Raw genomic sequence first — 19825 nt, forward strand, 5'->3', positions numbered from 1 at the left:
TTAGGGTTTTTGGTTTGGGTTTAGAGTCTAAGATTTGGTTTTAGGGTATAGTTTTGGGTTTAGAGTTTAGATTTTTTTTTGTTTATGATTTATGGTTTGGGTTTAGGGTTTAAGATTTGGGTTTAGGGTATAGAATTTGGATTTATAAGTTAAAATTTAGGGTTTGGAATTTGGATTTAGGGTATAGAGTTTGAATTTATGGATTAAATAGAGACATTAGCATTATTAAATATGATATTATTTATTTTTAAATTATTCTATTATTAATCTAGTTGGCACTTTGATTGATTATTAGAGATGTGGTGAATTTAAAGGTTCATCATAGGGTGAACCCAAGTTTTGTCCAAAAAAAACTAAAACCCCATAATCCTACCAGAAAAATGAATCAACATATCTATACAACTTTCATCGAATTTTCTAGCGAACAAATAGCATTTGTTACTTTCGTTCCCATTATACACACACCCTTCTCTATTCCTCAGCTTCGTAAGAAGCTCCGCCCTCACCGACCGCCTTGTATACTTCCTCGGATGTGGTCCTCTTCGTGACCAATCCGTCCACGTCAACGACCGATTCGCGTTCTTCCCAGGAAACATGACGTGAACAAACGTTGGCAAGTAATGCTCATCAGAGTAACAACCCCAACGACAATGCTTCTTGAACAATGGGAAGTAATTGTTGTCGGAGACAACAGCTAAAGCTAATTCACGGTCGATTTCGAACCACTGAGAGCCTTTTCGCCACTTGCTGCGGGTAATGAGTGGGGACATACGTCGGTTGTAGCGGCCGCGACCTGCTGCTCCAGGAAGATCGAAGAGGTCGACAAAAGAGTGTTGAGAGTTTATGAGGTAAGAGTAAATGGTGGAGAAGTTGAAGAGAGGTATGTCTGTTTCTGAGAGGAGGACGAAACGTTGGTTTGCTGCGTCGAGCAGACCGTTGGCGAGTAGCCGCCGTTCGGCCTCCACCATGCTCACCATACCCCACTTCACTTCCTACAAAACATTATAAAACCAAGGAGGTTAGACTAATCAGTGCATCTAATTACATTATTAACAATTTAATTGGTTAATTTAAAATTCCGTATGTCGGTATATATTTGTAATAGACTACTCAACGGTTTTATACTTATCTATATTGAAAGGAAAAGTAAGAGGCCTTTATGACATATTCGAAAGAAACGTAAGTATGACTTTTTGTCAAAATACTAAGTATGATCCCTATATAACTGGTTATTAGAAGAAGCAATAAACAATAAGGTCACTATTAGTCGCATCACGTGATGTATATGTATTTTTGTTTTGATGCATATAAGTATTTTTATAACGAAAGATTTTTATAAGATACTTTTTGATGCATATAAGTATGATTCTTGTCCATGAAACATCTCTTTCTGTCTTCGACTCTACTAAATTCTTTGATACGCAACATTTTCTTCTTCTTCTTCTTCTTGTAAGTTAACTTTAATCTAATGAGTGGAAGAGTTAAACCCACAGATTTACGTATTTTTAGTTCAATAAAAATAAAAACGTACAAAAGTAATTACGTATTTTTATGTTAATTGATATGACTTAAAACGTTACACCACATATTACTGTACTTTTTTTTTTGCAGTCATCATTCTTATAATTCAGTAACTAAGAAACTAAGGCGTGACAAAATGAGAAAGATATAATATATATGGTAATTGTGAAATGTCATATTCCCTATGCTTCTAAACACCACCACACTAATTATAAAGTAAATGTATATACTTCTTAGGATGAAGATATTCCAAAAACGAATGCAAATCTCTAAAGCTGACCTTATTTTTGTCTGATTTAATTTAGCTATATCAGTTGTTCAAAAAAAAAAATTAGCTATATCAGTAATGAAAAGAAAAAAACAATTTAAATAATAAAAAATCGTGTGATGACGACGAAATTGACTGACCTTACTTGGAATCCTCCGACGATAAAACGGCGACGTTTCGGGAATACAATCGTCAACGTAAGAAAGGTCACTGGTATGAATGTAAACGGAGAAAAGGCCTTGATGGCCATCGAAAAATCTCTCCCACAGTTTAGCCAGAGGAAGCTTCCCTCTCGTCAAGAACATAAACGCCACTTTCTTCCTCTTCACCGTCGACGGCGTTTCTTGAACCTTCGACGCACGCCGCATGAGTTCTCCTTCCGCCGTCATGTTATGCATGATCACCACCCTCTCCGGCTCAGGAACAACCGTTTCTTTTACTAAAACGTTTTTTTCTGGCTGAGGCTGAAGCTGTGGAGAGAGGGAAGGAGAAGGAAAAGATAGACGAAAGAGCTGGGGGCTGAAAGATATGTTTCTCATGTGGAAGTTGAGTAGGAAGCCGAGACCGAATACGAAACCGATAAGAAACGAGTACAAGACGAGGTGTTGGAAGAATCTTTGTGATTTGAACATCATCGATATGAAGATTTGGTGAAGATGATGACGGCTCTCTTGTTGAAGAGAGTCTTCTTCCGTTTCTTGGCTCTTCTTCTTCTTCATCATTTTTTTTTTTGGGTTTGTGTGGTTTAAAAACGTTTATATATAGTGAAGAAGAATCTCTAGAAATGACTTTTCGTAATTGGTTTCTTTATGACGTATCTCTAATCTCACGGGGCTTGGGACTTCCTGAAAACATTGAATTGTCTAATAGAGGATCTTATTTTGATTGGTACACGAATTGGGTACTATGTAGACACGTTAACTTTTAAATGTGACATTAAAGCTGAAGTAATGCTTGGGTTAAGGACTAGTGTCACTCTGTTTATAAATAATTCATTGTTTTTTTCTAAAACTAGTGGTTTGTCCGCGCTTCGTGCGGAATGTTTATCAATTTTATGACATAATATTTAACATATGTTATAAATTATAAATGTATATATTGTAAACAAACACTTGAGCGGATGGGCTAACAAAAGACTTCATTTCAAGTATTTCAATTCGTCTAATATTGTTATTTGTCAAAGATTACCTTCAATTGCATAAATTATCTATGTCTTTAAAGTTTATCTATATTTATAGATTATTTGGATTTTTAAATTGTATATCACATATTTGTTATGTTTTTAATGCAAGTCCTAAATAATTCTTTGAAAGCAGGAAAATAATATACCAAAAACTCTATAAATTAATAATATTGTAACTATGATATTTTAAATGTGACATTAAAGCTGAAGTAATGCTTGGGTTAAGGACTAGTGTCACTCTGTTTATAAATAATTCATTGTTTTTTTCTAAAATAATAGAGTAATAATTTTATTACTTTCTTTGAAGTTTCAACAAGAAGTTTCAGAAACAGAAACGAATCAGATGTGTTGTAAGATCAACTCATTACAAACAAAACATACAGGGGAATCTGCGTTGGATGAACAGGTTCTTGAGCTTCTATACCTTGCTCCTTGCTACAACTGATATGATGGGTTCCATCTAGGGATGTTAAAATGGTAAAACCCATCCTATTTTTTTTTTTTTGGCAGCTGCCCATCTTAGTTAGATCAAGTGGTGGTCCGACGAGCCGAGTCTCCGTGGAGTCCCTCCATCTGACCGGGTCTGATCTATATGGGAAAAAATGTATCATCTCTTTCTTGCTTCTTTAGCTAGAGCATCGGACCGTCCGTTCATGTTTCAAGGAATATGAGACAGTCTCAAATCCTCAAAATCTTCATGGAGGCTCTGGAAAATCCTGATCTCTGTCGCGAATGCTGGCCATTCCCCCGGATTCGTAATCATGTCCACCAGATCCGTGCAGTCCGTCTCGAAGCTTATCGTGGTTATCCTCATGTTCCTCATACATGAAGCTGCCCAGAGTAAACCTTCCATCTCAGCGTGCAGTGCTGATAGGCTCCTGCTACATGCCCTTTGTCCAAAGGATACATAGCCCATATGGTCCTTGAAACTCCACCCTAAGCCACTAACGCTGCCATTATCAATCCATGAAGCATCAATTCGGCAGGTAGGGATTCAGGGTATCCAAGGTGGCACTGTCTCCACTTCTGAAGAATGGGTACCGTCATGTTCCCCCTCTTCGTCCTCCTTTTCGTTCGCCGTCCTCCAACATTCGGCCTCGAGGGTCGCGTGTTGAAGAGTATCCATCGGGGATACGACTTTCCCATTGAAGAGTTTGTCGTTCCTCGCCTTCCAGATGTACCAACAGATCCATGGGAAGGTATCGAGTTGTGGTCTCAAGGGAGCCACCTCTTTTGTCTTCCAAAACAGAATGTTCATGTTTTGGTATATAGATGTACTCGGGAAGTAACCCGGAAGGGACGGATAGTCCGATAAGGCCCAAACCTGCAGGGCTGGGGGGCACTCAAAAAGAAGATGATTAAACTCCACTGGGGCAGCACATCTAGGACAACTCCTATCGGTACCCATGTGTCTATAAGTGAGCCTCTCTGCTGTTGCCACACAGCCCGAGATAGCTTGCCACAAGAAATGCTTCATCTTGCTTGGAGCTTTTATCTTCCACACATGGCTTAGAAGACACGTGAAGCTCGGTTCACTAACCACATCCTGTTTAAGGCTTCGTTTCATCGATTGGAGTAGATCGTAACCGGTCTTAACTGAATATACTCCTGACTTAGTATGGTTCCAAGCATAACCATCTGGTAACATGGAGCGAGAGGGTAAAACCTATCCCATTTAAACTCACCTTATTTAAGATCCACCTCATTTAAACTCACCTCACTTAAGACCTACCCAATTTAAAATTCATACCCATTTAGATCCATTTAAAAAAAATTCTATTATGAATAGTACCATTTAGATCCACAATATTGCACTAACCCATTTAGACTCATTTAAACTATTATTATATAGTTTTTAATGTTTTTAACTTTATACTCTCTTCACAAAAATTAACAAAAATTAAACGAAACAAATAAAACAATTTAACTGATTTTTATTATATAAATGCAATTCAAATTATCACGGTAAAACCGTAAAATCATGTATTTCTGCCAAAACGGTAAAACCGAGTTTTCCCGCCAAAACCGTATAATCAAGTTTTCTCGCCAAACCGTAAAATCGAGTTTTCCGTCAAAACCGTAAAATCGAATTTTTCCGTCAAAACCGTAAAATCGAGTTTTCCCGTCAAAATCGTAAAATCGAGTTTTTCCGTCAAAACCGTAGATACGAGTTTCCGTCAAAACTGTAAAATTGATTTTTCTCACCAAACCGTAAAATCGAGTTTTACGTCAAAACTGTAAATTCGAGTTTTTCCGCCAAAACCGTAAAATCATGTATTCCCACAAAACCGTAAAACTGGATTTTCCTGCCAAAAAACAAAAAAATTAAGTTTTCCCGCCAAAACCGTAAAACAAGTTTTCCACCTTAAATCGAGTTTTCCCATCAAAACCGTAAAATCGAATTTTCCCGTCAAAACCGTAAAATCAAATTTTCCCGTCAAAACCGTAAAATCGAATTTTTCTGCCAAAACCATAAAATCAAATTTTCCCGTCAAAACCGAAATCGAGTTTTTTCACCAAAACCACACAATCACATTTTCACAAAAGATAATTAGTTAATTATATTAAGTTAAACTAGATTATGACCCGCCCTTAAAAAGGCGGGTTTATTTTTTGTTTTTATATTTTTTAGAAATTTAATTTTTATATTTATGTTTTTAATCATATTTTTTGTTTTTGTATTATATTTCTTTTATAAAATGTTTTAATAGTTTTATTCAAATAGTTGGACCACACCTATATCAATAGGTCATGTTCATGTTTTAATAGTATTGATGCATATATATATAATTACTTAATTTCAAATTATATTAAAATTTGAAACCCGGTTGAACCGGTTGGAATGGTTAGACCAGTCTGACCACTGATCCAAATTTAACCGAGTCAATGTCTGGTTTGATTCTCAAAACATAGATAAATATTTTATGTTGAGTTAAAGTTATATTAAAAAAATTCTTGTATGATTTAAATATATGATTAATATTATATTATTAGTATATAATGTTGTTTTGAGTTAAATTTTGAATCAGTTAAATAAGTGATGGGCTTACAAATTAATATCGTATTCAACTGATAGATTTGAGGAGATTGTAACCTTAATATATTTAATAATGGTAATTGGAAATATTTCTTTATATACTTAAAATTGATAGCACTGTTTTACAAAATTATAAAGAATGGTGGTTTTTTAAAAGTGAATTACGCATATCATATTCAAAATCTTTCCTTTATTAGTTAGAGAATATTTAGGTAGATAGATTATTAATAATAATTTTAAATAAATAGTTGTTAAAATTCAGTGGCATGTAATTGTAATTATTTAGGAAGAATTAGGGTTAATTACTAAATGTATTTTAGTTTTAATAGTTTATAGATGAATTAATAAGATTCTCATTAATTTTAATCAGAACTCTATTTATTAAATGAGTCTTAACAAAACTACCCATTTAAAATCCATCTAACTAAATGGGTCTAAACGGATTTTTTTTTTTTTGAGAAACCTTTAAAGATCCGCAAATAGAACTCATTTTGATAAAATGAAAATGCTATAAACAAGTCTCCTCCATTTGACCCCGAAAAAAAAAAGTTTCCGCCTCTGTTGTTTTTCAAAACCCGAGACATTATCATCGATTGTGTATATTCCCATGTTTCATTCCCTCCAATCTAAAACCCCCCACAACACCAGTCACCCACCCACACGTTAGTTTATAATTTGTATGATGTATCACTCACCCCAATATAAAGAGTTATAAAACTGACTTAAATTGTGAACAATAGAAAAGGACTATTAACCTCTTGACAGAGGTCCAAGGCAAGTCGGCCACCACCAATAGCTGCTTCATTGTGGTTATCTTTTAGCCTCCAAGTTCATCACCAGTATGGTTTTCACAGGTGGCTCTTCTCTGTTATTAAGATCTGCAGATTTGTAAAAGCTGTGATGGAACATCAACGTAGTTAGCCGTCACGATCAAGCGATTAAAAAAAAAAATTAAGATTACCTTCAAGAACTGAATCAAAAACTTTTTCTTCAAATGTCATAACAACATCAAACACACCAGCAATTGTATTTCCATATCTGTGGAGAAGGTATCACAGATAAGTTCCTCTTGAGCATCTGCAGCATACCATTTCGCTTGTAACTGAAAAAAAAAACAGTTAAGGTTATTACCATTCCCGTACGAAGAAGCTACGTCGAACCCCTGCCTCTTCAGGAGAGCGTGTGTTTCCATGCTCTGGTTCTGATTCGACGAACACACCATGGCGTATCGGAACCTCATGGCGAAGCCACCGCGACGAACAAATCTCGGCGACTGTGTGGTGTTAGCGGTTTTTTATATGTTCTTGGTTGGTTTCAGAGATGGTATATGTGGCTTAACTGGGTTGGGCCTGGGCCGGGCTTTTGGAATATATTTAAATTTTCTTCTTTTTTTTGGGTTTAGATCTGAGTTTTTGGGTCTGAATTTGCTTTTATATTTTTGGGTCTAATCCAGGTTAATTCAAGGATTATATAGTTTCTCTTTTATTTATACGCTTAACAATAATTCGATGTGGTCCAAGAGGAAAAATTTTCTTTTTCTTTTATAAAGCATCAACAATAACAGAGATATTCACTTGAGTATTTTAATAATAAAATATAAATATTTTAATATTATTTAGTTATATATTTAATTTTAGTCTAAAAATAAAATTAGCAATTCAGAAAACATGTATCTTTACCATTTGTTTCTTAATTTATCCTATTTTAAATTATTATTATTTTAATTATTTAGATATTTTATAAAGAAACCGCCGATGAGGTGACCACAAGCCAAGAGGAAAATTCTTACGAGAAAGATGTTTTGCTTTTTCCTGTCTAAGACTGCTATCTTCCAATCAATGAGGTCCCTTGCATTGACTTGACTTTTGGATTACTTTGTTAGCTTTGACCACTTGACTTTGTCTTTAAATTCAGCTGTTAGATTTCAAATAATCTTTTCATATCAGTAGTCTCTTACGTTGTCTTGTTGCTAATTTTCCTTACTTTTCATACATTTTTTAAATTCTCTTAAGCTAATCCATAATCAGCACTTAAATAGCAGAGTCCTTCTTTTGGTCAAAAGCAAAAAAATGCTTTCAACAAATATGAAAACGGAAACTTAATATAACGCGTATTTAGTAGTTATAAGTCCTATGCTGAGTAAACGATATTGACCTGGCCAACGAGTTGTTTACGCTGGCATTAATACGAGTTTGTACAGCTTACTCTTCTATACACCAAACAACTTGGTTTGAGATAATATCTAATCCAACCAAGCCACACACAACTGCACCTCATAATCTTCACTACAGGAACCAGAGATGGTTCGCCGTCTTTGCGGTGGCTTCATGGCGTTACTGAAGATGTGTGGTGGTCATAACGCTTCTGAGGGAGATGTATCCGCTGAAGACGGCGGTGAAGACCGTGGCATCTTCTTTGATCTCCAAGAGCTTGAGATCGCGACTGATTCATTCTCTGAGAAGAACCGGCTAGGACATGGCGGGTTTGGTCCTGTCTACAAGGTAACTTATAAGACAATTCTGTTTTCGTTCCTTCTTTGAAAGGTGATGTTTATTTGATACGACGACGTTGTGATGAACAGGGATCGATGCCGTGTGGTGAAGAAATAGCTGTGAAGAAACTGTCGTTGAATTCGAGACAAGGGTCGAGAGAATTCATGAACGAGGTTAAGCTCTTGCTTAGGATTCAACACAAGAACTTGGTTTCGTTGCTTGGTTGTTGCTTCCACGGTCCAGAAAAGATGCTGGTTTACGAGTATCTTCCTAACCGGAGTCTTGACTATTTTCTCTTCGGTACATCTCTTAATTTTCAACCGTACTAAACCGTGCTGAATCATCGGTTCTGTTCTGTTTGATTCATTCAATTCAATGCGGTTTGGTTTAACCATTAATTTATCTGTAATTATCAGATAAGATCAACCCCGGTTTACTTGACTGGTCCAACCGATGGAGAATAATTATAGGCGTGGCAAGAGGACTGTTATATCTACACGAAGAAGCTCCGGTTCGGATAATCCACAGAGATATAAAAGCTAGCAACATTCTTCTAGACAATGACTTGAACCCGAAAATCTCGGATTTCGGTTTGGCGCGGTTATTCCCAGGCGATGGCACTCATACTAATACCTTTAGAATCTCTGGTACCTAGTGAGTACACCACAATCTCTAGTACCTGAAATAAATGTGAATGTTGTCATATGTATGCATCATTAGTTGAGCTTATGTGAGTGTGTTCATGTGCAGTGGTTACATGGCTCCTGAATATGCCTTACACGGTCTATTATCGGTCAAATCAGATGTTTTCAGCTTTGGAGTCTTGGTTTTGGAGATAGTAAGTGGAAGAAAGAACCAAAATCATCGTCTTGGACCGGAAATGGCCGATCTCTTGAGCTATGTAAGTTCTAATCATACCATGAAGGCATGAACTGTTATGTATAGTCTGCTTTCGACATAGCTAAGTGAAATAGTAGCTTTGGATCTTTATATTTTTCGAGTTATTATTATATATGAACATAGGTCCACAAATTGTTAGACAAAAATCTTCTTACTAAAATCTTAAATAAATTATTTTAGGCCTTCAAAATTTCAGGACCAATTCTGTTATGGTTTTGCATAACCTACACAAGTTAATATTAGATTTTCATCTCATTATACCATACTAGGGGAATTAGGAATCAATCCTAATACCAATATGTTATGTCCTGCTGATCAGCACGGTGAATTGCTTAACCGGTCATTACCTCAAACCGGAGTTTAATATATGTATGACTGACTATACAGACGTGGAAGATGTACCAAGAAGGCAAAATTCTAGAATTGGTGGATCAATCTCTAGCAGGAGTATACAACCGCGACGAAGCAGCCACATGTTTCATTATAGGGTTACTCTGTTGCCAGCAAATCACATCAAATAGACCGGATATGAACATGGTTCATCAAATGTTGTCCAGCGATTCATTTGATATGCCTAAACCTGGTCGTCCTGGACTCCAAGGTCGTAGAGGAGGCGGCTATGCAAGTACCGGTGCTGGTTCAAAAGGTTTTGGATTAACCGGGAGCGAACCAAACAGTTTTAAAAGTAGAAGAAGTGGAGGAGGAGCGTCTGGACCGAATAGCGTCGTCGAAGAGCACTCGAGAACTTCCATTTCCATGTCTTCCTTTGCCGAAGGAAGATAAATCTTAGATTTTGAAAAGAAAAAAAGAATCTTAAATTCTATAAATGCATGCACCCTTGTTTACGTGCGGTGTATATATTTACATAAGAGGGGATTTTTAAACTATATATTATGTGTTTATGGATCTTATAGTTTTCTTTAAAACAATACTGTTAGTTTAATTTATTAGTAGTGCAGCTGTTTTAAACTAGCTAAGTACCACAATTGCAACTTCCCAGAGAGGAACAGTTTTGGCACTAACCTACTGAAGGTATTATTTTAACTATATTGTTTTGAGATGTATGATAGCAACTAAGTCAAGTTTCACAAGTAAACAATTCTAACAACCTATAGTTTAAAAGTTCTAATCAATTTATTCATTTTAAAACCAAAACTATCAAGTCATGTAGATGTGGTTTACCTTTTATTGGTTTCTAATACTGGGTCTGCCATATGTTTGTGCAGGTGTGTATATAGATCGCCCTAATAAAATTTAGATAATACATTAGCTTCTAATTCTAATGATCTTATGTATAGTTTAATTTATAGTTGGACTGACATAACTAAATTACCAAGCCGAACAAAATAGAGTTAGACATCAATTGATTATCTCCTCACGCCCATCATTAAGTATTAGTATGTTGTGTAGAGTCTTATTGTGGTAATATACTTCTTGTATTTGGTTTTTGTTTTCTTCGGTATTATGTCAGATTTAAATTTATTTGTTGAGGTTAATTGTGTGTTTAAATCAAAGAAGACTTTTACTTTGTCTTCTGCTTTTGGTTAGTTTTTTTTTTTTTGATTAATCAGGATGAGTTCGGGCATTCGGCCTTAATTCCCCTAGGCCCGGATCCAGCTTTTATCTGTACCTGTTAGGGTTTTGGACACTTCTCCCTCCCCTTCCTCCCCCACCCCCGAGACTCAAATTCGTGACTTCTTAGACAAATGCCTGAGATGTTACCAGTTGAATTAGCTCGTCCGGGTTGCTTTTGGTTAGTTGAGCCCTTTTAGGAGTTAGGATACTGATTAAATTCATTGAAGATCTTATATAAAGTAGGGTTCGTTGGCATTAGTCATAGTTTACCTTTGATTCTTTTATTTTAATAAAAAAAAAAAACTTTTTGGAAAAGACTCATTCTATTAATCTGGTACGTAAGTTAAAAAATTCAAGGGTTAAGGTTTGGCAAAACATGCATTCAAAACAATGACTGCTTTTTCCCGCACGTTGTTGACATTTTTGCTATGTCCGTTACCGTTTGTAGCTACACTAGCAATTAGCATTGCTCAAAGTCAAAACTAGCTACAAGATAGGAACCTAACTCCAAAGTAAAAATCATGAAGAAAAACGTGTTCACTCAGCCGTTAAAAGAAACTGATTAACGTACGTAGCTAAACAGAAGACTTTGGAACTTGGATACCAATGACTAAACACAATAACATAACTAGTTCAGTATCCATCTATATTATTAAATATATATTATTAAAGTTCAAGTACATTTTGGAGATGTTTGAAAACAAGTATAGTATTCTAAATGAAAGTTGTTTGGAAACATGAATAGTAGTATTACATTAATTGTATTTCCATATTTCATTAGTTTAATAATTTTATTAATTATATTACCTTAACGTTAATACACATCATTAATTATATTACCATAATAATAATAGTGCAGATTTTTATTTATTAGTTAATCAATATAGATTTTGTGCCAATTATAAAATCAAAAATGTAAATAACTAAGTTTTATATATGGTTAAATGTTCAATTTAGTAAAAAAATATATTTTAGTTTCAACGGTGGAAAATAACGTAATCAAAAACATTATTCAAAGCCATGTTTTATGAATAAAATAATAACTTAAATAAAAAAAATAAAACTATGTTACATTTATTGTCACTTAATTTTTCATTTAATATAATTATTTTACTAAATAAACAGTCTTTTATCAGTTTATAAAATCAGTTAGGCATGAACATCTATACTATTAAAGCATAATACTTCTTATGAATATGGTCCTGACTTTTCCAATTAATTACCAATATTGTATGTACCTTTTCGCCTGCAGTATTTGCAACCAATAAAAAGTCATTATTTTGCAATTACATTAAAGAATATCTAATAATTCAGTTCTTACCATTTTTTTAAAAAAATATTTCTTAAATATTTACGCCATAGCTTTCCAAAAATCTTTCACGTTATTAATTATTTGAAAGCATTTATTAAATAAAACTTTAAAATAAAATCAAGTTGAAATAACAAATGATCAAATCAACAAAATCATAATACGGATCTAGATTATCTCAACTTCTTAAAAAATAGTTAAATTTGTAATAATAACTAAAACACATAAACTAAATTTAATAAAATTATAGAAAATGTTTTAAAACGCACAAATAATTTTTTCAATACAGAGAGTGTTGAAGATATAAAATATTTTATTTAAATTAAAAAAAAATCAGTTTAAAATAAGTTTAACTTCGGGTTCAATAAATAAAATTATTTTAGTTTCAACCGGTGGAAAATAACGTAATCAAAAAAATTATTCAAAGCCATGTTTTTATGAATAAAATAATAACTTAAATAAAAATAGAAATGTGTTACATTTATTGTCACTTAATTTTTCATTTAATATAATTATTTTACAAAATAAACAATCTTTTTATCAATTTATAAAATCAGTTAGGCATGAGCATCTATACTATTAAAGCATAATACTTCTTATGAATATGGTCCTAACTTTTCCAATTAATTACAAATATTGTATGTACTTTTTTGCCGTCAGTATTTGCAACCAATAAAAATTCATTATTTTGCAATTATATTAAATAGTATTTAATATTTAATTTCTTACCATTTTTAAAATTTTTTTTTCTTAAATATTTACGCCATATTTTTCTAAAAAATCTTTCACGTTATTAATTATTTGAAAGCATTTAATAAATGAAACCTCAAAATAAAATCAAGTTGAAATAACAGATGATTAAATCAACAAAATCATAATACGGGTCTAAATTATCTCAACTTTTTAAAAAATAGTTTCATTGAAAATAAAAACTAAATCACATAAACTAAATTTAATAAAATTAAAGAAAATATTTTTAAATGCACAAATAAATTTTTCAATACAGAGAGGGTGGAAGATATAAAATATTTTATTTAAATTAAAAAAAAATCAGTGTAAAATAAGTTGAACTTCGGGTTCAATAAATAAAATCATATTACGGATTAGAATTATCTAGAGTCTTCAAATATTTAGTCATATTAAAATAACAAAAATAAGTCATAAATTTTTAAAATATATAATTTATCAAAAATCATAGTTTTATTACATAAATAATTTTTCCAACAAAAAATATACCTGCCCTTAGAGGGCGGATCAAAATCTAGTTACTAATTAAAATAGAAATACTTTGAGGTCTTAAGTTCTTCCCCCTTGAGAATTTGCTTAAACAGAGCTCATATGTCCCGTTACCAAAACAATGGCCCACTTTCTCTATTTGGATATATCCCCTGATAAATTTTAAACGACCCCACTCCATTACAAAACATCCCCATAACTCTCATTTCATTGGCCTTCCCTTTATTTTCTACTATTGTCTTTTTATCTTATTTTTTCCATCCACTATTACAAGTCCAATTTGTTTATTATTATTATTATTATTATTATTATTATTATATAAAAAACTAAAAAGGAAAAAATAGTGGCTATATATAAACGGAATTACTCGAATGAAACGAGCCACTCTTCATTTTGAGAAAAAATAATATATCTTTAAAAACATTTGAAATTCAAGTTTTTTTATTTAGCAAAAAAAAAGAAACAGAAAGAAACTCAAGTTATGGCGAATCTCTCTTCTGATCTCCAGACATACACAGTGGATGATCCCATAACTCAACTTGCAGAACTCAACAACACTCTTCATCAATTCCAAACGATGTTTGCTCCTCCTTTCTCTTCTTCTCTTGAATCTCTCCTCTTTCATCATCATCAGCATCAACCGTTACCGGACCATTTTCCCGGAAAATCTCCCGAGAATAACTTTCATCAAGGGGTTTTCGTTCCTTCTAATATTCACAACAAAAATGATGAGTCATCTTCAAGAGTCGATACCAAGAAGAGAAAAACACTAATGGCGTCCATGTCTACGTCGGAGAACAGTGTTTCTGATCAAACCTCTTCTGCTCAAGTTTCCATTAACGGAAATGTTCGGACCAAAAATGTATTTAACTAACTTCGAAACCCTAATTTCACAACTATACTATCAAATTCCTTTGTTCTAACTTTTTTTTTTGTTCTTAATAAAATATCAGAGTTCGTCAAGGAGAGGAAAAAGGTCGAAGAATATCGAAGAGAAAGAGAGAGAAGTTGTTCATGTTAGAGCCAAAAGAGGTCAAGCCACTGATAGCCACAGCTTAGCAGAGCGGGTAAAAATTAATAACTCGAAACTGTTTAACCGTAAATTGTATAATTAGTGAAAATTATGAATAAAGAGACTTTATATATTTATTGAATTTCAGGTTAGACGAGGGAAAATAAACGAGAGATTGAAATGCTTGCAAGATATTGTCCCCGGGTGTTACAAGGTGATTGTGAGAAATTTAAACCAAACTATTTTAATTTATTTCGACTATAAAAATTTATTGGCTTAACTTTTTACTAATTATATGTTTGGTGATACAGGCAATGGGAATGGCCACGATGTTGGATGAGATAATCAATTACGTCCAGTCGTTACAAAATCAAGTCGAGGTATAATGATTATGACATTTTTCGTAATTATCTTAACTCCATTCGTTTGAATACCTACTAATGCGTGTTTTTTCTTCTTGATGTGAAATCAGTTTTTATCTATGAAGCTTACAGCAGCAAGTTCTTACTATGACTTTAACTCAGAGGCTGATGCTGTTGATTCCATGCAGGTACAGAATCTCGAGTTTTTAATTAAATTCGTCTAGTAACTTCTTTATTTTTGTAGTATGTGGTTAAAATATAGGGGTAAATTGAATTTTAATATTTGAATAATTAATATTTGCAGAAGGCAAAGGCACGTGAGGCAGTAGAGATGGGGCAAGGGAGGGATGGGAATACTGTCTTCCATTCATCATCATGGACCCTTTGACTTTTGTTTTTTCTCTCCCTTTTGTTGTCTTCTTATAAGTTATCCTCTTTTGGATAAAAAATACTTAAGAGATTGATTTCAATAATTTGGATGCAAATGATGATATGTATACTGTGTAATGTCGACATTATAAATTTATTGCATAGAGACTGCATTTCAATTCAATTGGGCAGTGACACATGTTCTATATAGATTTTTTAAAGTTTCTAACAGACTAACAGGACAAGTTTTCGGTATTGAATTGGTATTATTTACTAATATATCTACGTTTTCCTTGTTTTGTACTTGAACACTAACTTATACTACTTGAACACTAACTTATACTACAAGTTTAAAAACTGTAGGTTTTAGATGTCATGTTATCAGTGCTGGCCTTGAGGGGAAGCCGAAGAAGTATTGGCTTCCAGCCATCCATGTGATTAACACGTATCGGCTTTGATTCCAGTAGAATGTCTTTAATGTAGTGGTTTACATAACATTATATAGTAAGGGGCCTAGGATCGAACCATTGGAGGCAGCCTAGTTTTTCTTATTTTGCCTCAAGCCTTCTGAAACTCAAAGACTGTGCTGCATGTTCTATATGGCTTTTATAATATAGATCAGGAAAAGAGAAAATCTTATCCTTTTTTATCAAAAAAAAAATTCTAATGCTTTAAAATGTTACATTGTGGTTTAGAGTACAAAAGTAAAATATATTAAAAAGATTGTAACAGCCATAAAGTTTAATCAGATCCAACCACTATGGTTTTGCAGTATGATTGGTTTATAAGCGTTTTAAAATTAGTATATACCTCAGCACACTTTTAGAGAATGGGCATGAATTATCAGTCGTGAGTCATTAGGAATGTTATCTTTTTGAGTCATTAGGAATTTTGTTTCCTTAGAACATGATTAACCTCAATATCTTAACTGGAGTTCTTAGTTTCAGCTAAAAAATAGTGTTTTTTTTTAAATTTTAACTAAGAAAAGTTAAGAATTGTCTTTTAAATAAGAGATAAGAGCCGTCTCTTATCCGTTTCTTAGCCGAAAAATATATTTAAAAAAATATCAAATCATGAGTTAAAAACTCTGGTTAAAAAATCGGGGTTAATCGTCTCTTATTGTTTAGTCAAGAAAAATATCAGACATATCTAAGTAGGGTTAGTTTAATATATGATATTGGATACGAAGGTTAATTTTTTTTTTGTAAACTGAACGAAGGTTAATTTTTGAGTTGTTTAAGTTAGTATAACATCAGCGACGATCTATTTTTGAATTAATTGTTGTGTAGTATAAGTCTCCAACCCATACCTTATACCATCAAATATAAAAGGTTTACTACACTTTAACCCATACTTTAAATATTCAAACTATAATACTTGAAGTTTATACTCTTACTAGATTCTGACCCGCCCTTTCAAGGGCGGGTATATTTTTTGTTTAAATTGTTTCGAGAAACTTAATTTTTGTATATATATTTTTCTTTTAATCATATTTTTGTTAAATATTAATTTAATTTAATTTTTGGTAACTATATTAAATATGTTAAATTGAATAACTATACACTTATACCTTATCCATTTCAGAAATTATTTTTAAATTTTATTCATGAAGGTCGCAACATATTATATTTTCTTAGTAGATACCTAATATAATTAGTCAAGAATACATGTACAAAAAACGATTCTTAATCGACCCGAAAATCAAAATCTCATACTCTATTAGACCTTGCTAACATATTCAAATGGTTTTTAAACTATTATATCTGGAAACCAATATCAAACCCAACCCGGACCGAAAACCGAACAATTTTTTTGAAAAATGTTTGAAAATTTTGATTTTTAACATATTCTGTTAAATAATATATATATGTGTGTGTAAATGGGTTAATAATTTTTCACTAACTTTAAGTAAAATCACATTTAATAAATATTTTTAATCGAATAACCTACTTAAAACCCGTGAGACTAAATGAGTTTATATGAATATATATCTTTTCTATCGAGAATGCTTTGTTAATTGATAAACTTAATGTATGTATAAAATATTTAAAATTTGAATAAATTAATTTATAGCTGAATAAATTCTCTTGGGCTGAGATATAAGTTATGTTGTTGTAGTGTGATCAATATTTTTTTGAGAAAATATATCAAAGTTTATTGTAACTGAATATATATTATACTGTAATAGTCTGTGAAAATAATATATATTTTCTCTCGAAATATTAGGGGTGAAAATAAAAAGTGAAATTACTATAAGTTTTTTATTTTGTATTTCTTCACAAATATAAAGTGTCTATAATATAATAATTAATTTTTATACTTCTTAACTGATATTATGAGGAATAATTAGCATATCATTGTAGAAAGATATGTCAACAATGTAGCTGTATACATAATTATATAAAATAATGTGTTATACTAATCAAATAAAAGGTTAAGATTCTAAAAATAATTTTTATTTAAACACCCATTAACGAAAAACACAAAAATATATGCCAACAAAAATGTATTTTTAATGTCGAGCATTAATTTTAACCTTTATAAGGGTTTATATTTTATGGTACATGACCAATTGTATAAGGGAAAAAGAGAGGCAAAAATGATATCCATTTACATATATATATTCTTAGGTTTGTAAAGTGGAAAATTTAGTTTTTATTAATATTAAGAAGGAAAATGGTAGCATGCATAGTGGTTTTTATCAAAATAAAAATAAAAATACATGCATAGTTGTTTTGGTTTCAGCATCTGCACGTGTAGAAAAAAAATTAAGCATCTAATAGATGAATTGCTTGCCGTCAATGATTGTAGTCTAATGTTATTTCTTTACTTAGTTATATATAGTTACTGTATACGTAATTTTTTTTCTAAAAATAATGCATCCCAAAATTAAAGGGGAGAGGAAGTTGTAAGTACCAAGTCACCCTATTGATAATGACAGTTTTTTTTTTACGTCAGATTATGGCAGTTCATTAATTTAAAAGTGGGTTATAAATAATTGGACAAAAAATTATCAATTAGTCATACTTGTGTTTTAATAGAATAGATTACATTTAAATCTATATAAAATGGGGCCCATAATTATATATCACATAAATTTCTAATAATTCTAATTTTATCACTTTAGTCAATTGAATTTTATATCTTACATATTTTGATATAGATTTATATAAATTTAATTTTTCAGAAAACAAACCTATATAAATATTTTTTAAAATTAATATATTAATACAAACATTACATAATCTTAGCATAAAAATTACACAACACTAGTATTACATTGACCATATTTAATACAAAGTAATAAGTTGTAAAATTTTATTTGTTTTTATTATTGTTTATGCGATTTTATTACTTAATATTTTATTGATTAAATTTGTCGTAATATGTTTATACTAGTTATTGAAAAGTGTATAAGTAAATTAATTATGATTATAATGAAAACTTTAATTTAATATTTAATCATTAGAGAATAACTCATTAAAACATTAAATACGAAGTTGTGTAACTCCAAAAATGAAACATGAGTTGGAGATGCCATAAATTATTTACTTCTACAACTGTAAATCCTTTTATATCTTACTATTTTCTATTGACAAAATTTGTAATATCTTACATTTCATATTTGATATCTTACTTCTCGTTTTAGTTGGTTCATGATTCATGAAGATAAAAGAATCTTATCTTCTTTTTGCCTAAATATTAATGTTTATATATTAGGATGAATTATATATATATAGTAGACTGCTGTGTTGTCCAAAAAAGTAGATTATTACATGCAATATAATGACTTGGGTTAGTACACTTGTTAATACAATTATTGGAACCCAAATCCGTATAACGAATTTTGTAATCTTATCTCAAATTTAGAAATGTATGAGACTTTATACAGGACTTTCGAGTTATTAATTTATAAACAGAGACATGGAACATCATCAATAAAAGCAAAAAAAAATGAAATCACAATTTATAAAGTAATTAGCCACCGCCTTGGCGAATTCTGTAACGTCTGAAACGAGTAATCAAAAGTATAGTGTTAGAGCATCTTTATAGGTATAACTCTTAAGATATTTTTAACCGTATGAGTCCATTTTTTTGTTAAAACTTTTCTCTCTCTCCTTTTATGCAAGAAGTAACTCTTAAGCTTTTTACGGGTTCCATCTCTCTATTTTTTTCTGAGATTGGTTATATTTCTTTTTTTTTCTTTTTTTTTAATCGGATAAAAAAAATGTTTAAGAGTCATTTTTAGAGTTATATCTATAAAGATGCTCTTAGGAATCATGACAAATGGATAAGACAGAAATTTAACAAATGCACAGTGTAGATTAAGGGGAGCCCCTCCCCTTAAAATTAGCAGTTGATTGACTCGGGGTCAAATAAAGACAAGCACAGATGATAATCTTGAACACCAACTGGATTTGTACCTGAGGGAGTTGACGAAACTACCCCTAAGTTGTTGCTATCTATAGAAAGATATGAATCATATGCTGTGTGTCTCCAGAACGATACACAAAGACAAAGAGAGGTCTTATAACGCCGTCTGTAGAAGACTATGTGATTG

The 19825-nt window shown here is 31.9% G+C and overlaps 3 protein-coding genes across 3 annotated transcripts; 2 read left to right on the plus strand and 1 right to left on the minus strand.

Moving 5' to 3' along the window:
* Positions 1-216: 216 nt before the first annotated feature.
* Positions 217-2561, minus strand: LOC108824386 (glycosyltransferase BC10). The gene is made up of 2 exons (XM_018597804.2): positions 1930-2561; positions 217-992 (listed from the first exon to the last, which is right to left on the minus strand). The coding sequence occupies exons 1-2, from the start codon at positions 2509-2511 to the stop codon at positions 354-356; spliced, it is 1221 nt and encodes a 406-aa protein (XP_018453306.1). The 5' UTR covers positions 2512-2561; the 3' UTR covers positions 217-353.
* A 5606-nt stretch (positions 2562-8167) lies between these two features.
* Positions 8168-10373, plus strand: LOC108824112 (cysteine-rich receptor-like protein kinase 44). The gene is made up of 5 exons (XM_018597473.2): positions 8168-8510; positions 8591-8801; positions 8918-9155; positions 9252-9402; positions 9789-10373. Exons 1-5 carry the CDS (start codon positions 8310-8312, stop codon positions 10182-10184), a joined length of 1197 nt encoding a protein of 398 aa, XP_018452975.1. The 5' UTR covers positions 8168-8309; the 3' UTR covers positions 10185-10373.
* A 3522-nt stretch (positions 10374-13895) lies between these two features.
* LOC108825835 (transcription factor BEE 3) lies at positions 13896-15474 on the plus strand. Its single transcript, XM_018599188.2, has 6 exons — positions 13896-14383; positions 14475-14588; positions 14682-14747; positions 14845-14913; positions 15006-15083; positions 15200-15474. The coding sequence occupies exons 1-6, from the start codon at positions 14003-14005 to the stop codon at positions 15281-15283; spliced, it is 792 nt and encodes a 263-aa protein (XP_018454690.1). The 5' UTR covers positions 13896-14002; the 3' UTR covers positions 15284-15474.
* The last annotated feature ends 4351 nt before the right edge of the window (positions 15475-19825 follow it).

Source organism: Raphanus sativus, chromosome 9, assembly GCF_000801105.2.
Source record: "Raphanus sativus cultivar WK10039 chromosome 9, ASM80110v3, whole genome shotgun sequence".
Classification (NCBI taxonomy): domain Eukaryota; kingdom Viridiplantae; phylum Streptophyta; class Magnoliopsida; order Brassicales; family Brassicaceae; genus Raphanus; species Raphanus sativus.

Coding starts and splice junctions, on each gene's coding strand:
- LOC108824386 (XM_018597804.2), bottom strand. CDS start 2,511: ATGATGAAGAAGAAGAAGAGCCAAGAAACGGAAGAAGACTCTCTTCAA. Junction 993..1,929: donor GTCGGAGGATTCCAAGTAAG/GTCAGTCAATTT, acceptor AATGTTTTGTAG/GAAGTGAAGTGGGGTATGGT.
- LOC108824112 (XM_018597473.2), top strand. CDS start 8,310: ATGGTTCGCCGTCTTTGCGGTGGCTTCATGGCGTTACTGAAGATGTGT. Junction 8,511..8,590: donor GGTTTGGTCCTGTCTACAAG/GTAACTTATAAG, acceptor TGTGATGAACAG/GGATCGATGCCGTGTGGTGA. Junction 9,156..9,251: donor TTTAGAATCTCTGGTACCTA/GTGAGTACACCA, acceptor GTTCATGTGCAG/TGGTTACATGGCTCCTGAAT.
- LOC108825835 (XM_018599188.2), top strand. CDS start 14,003: ATGGCGAATCTCTCTTCTGATCTCCAGACATACACAGTGGATGATCCC. Junction 14,384..14,474: donor GAAATGTTCGGACCAAAAAT/GTATTTAACTAA, acceptor ATAAAATATCAG/AGTTCGTCAAGGAGAGGAAA. Junction 14,748..14,844: donor TTGTCCCCGGGTGTTACAAG/GTGATTGTGAGA, acceptor TTGGTGATACAG/GCAATGGGAATGGCCACGAT.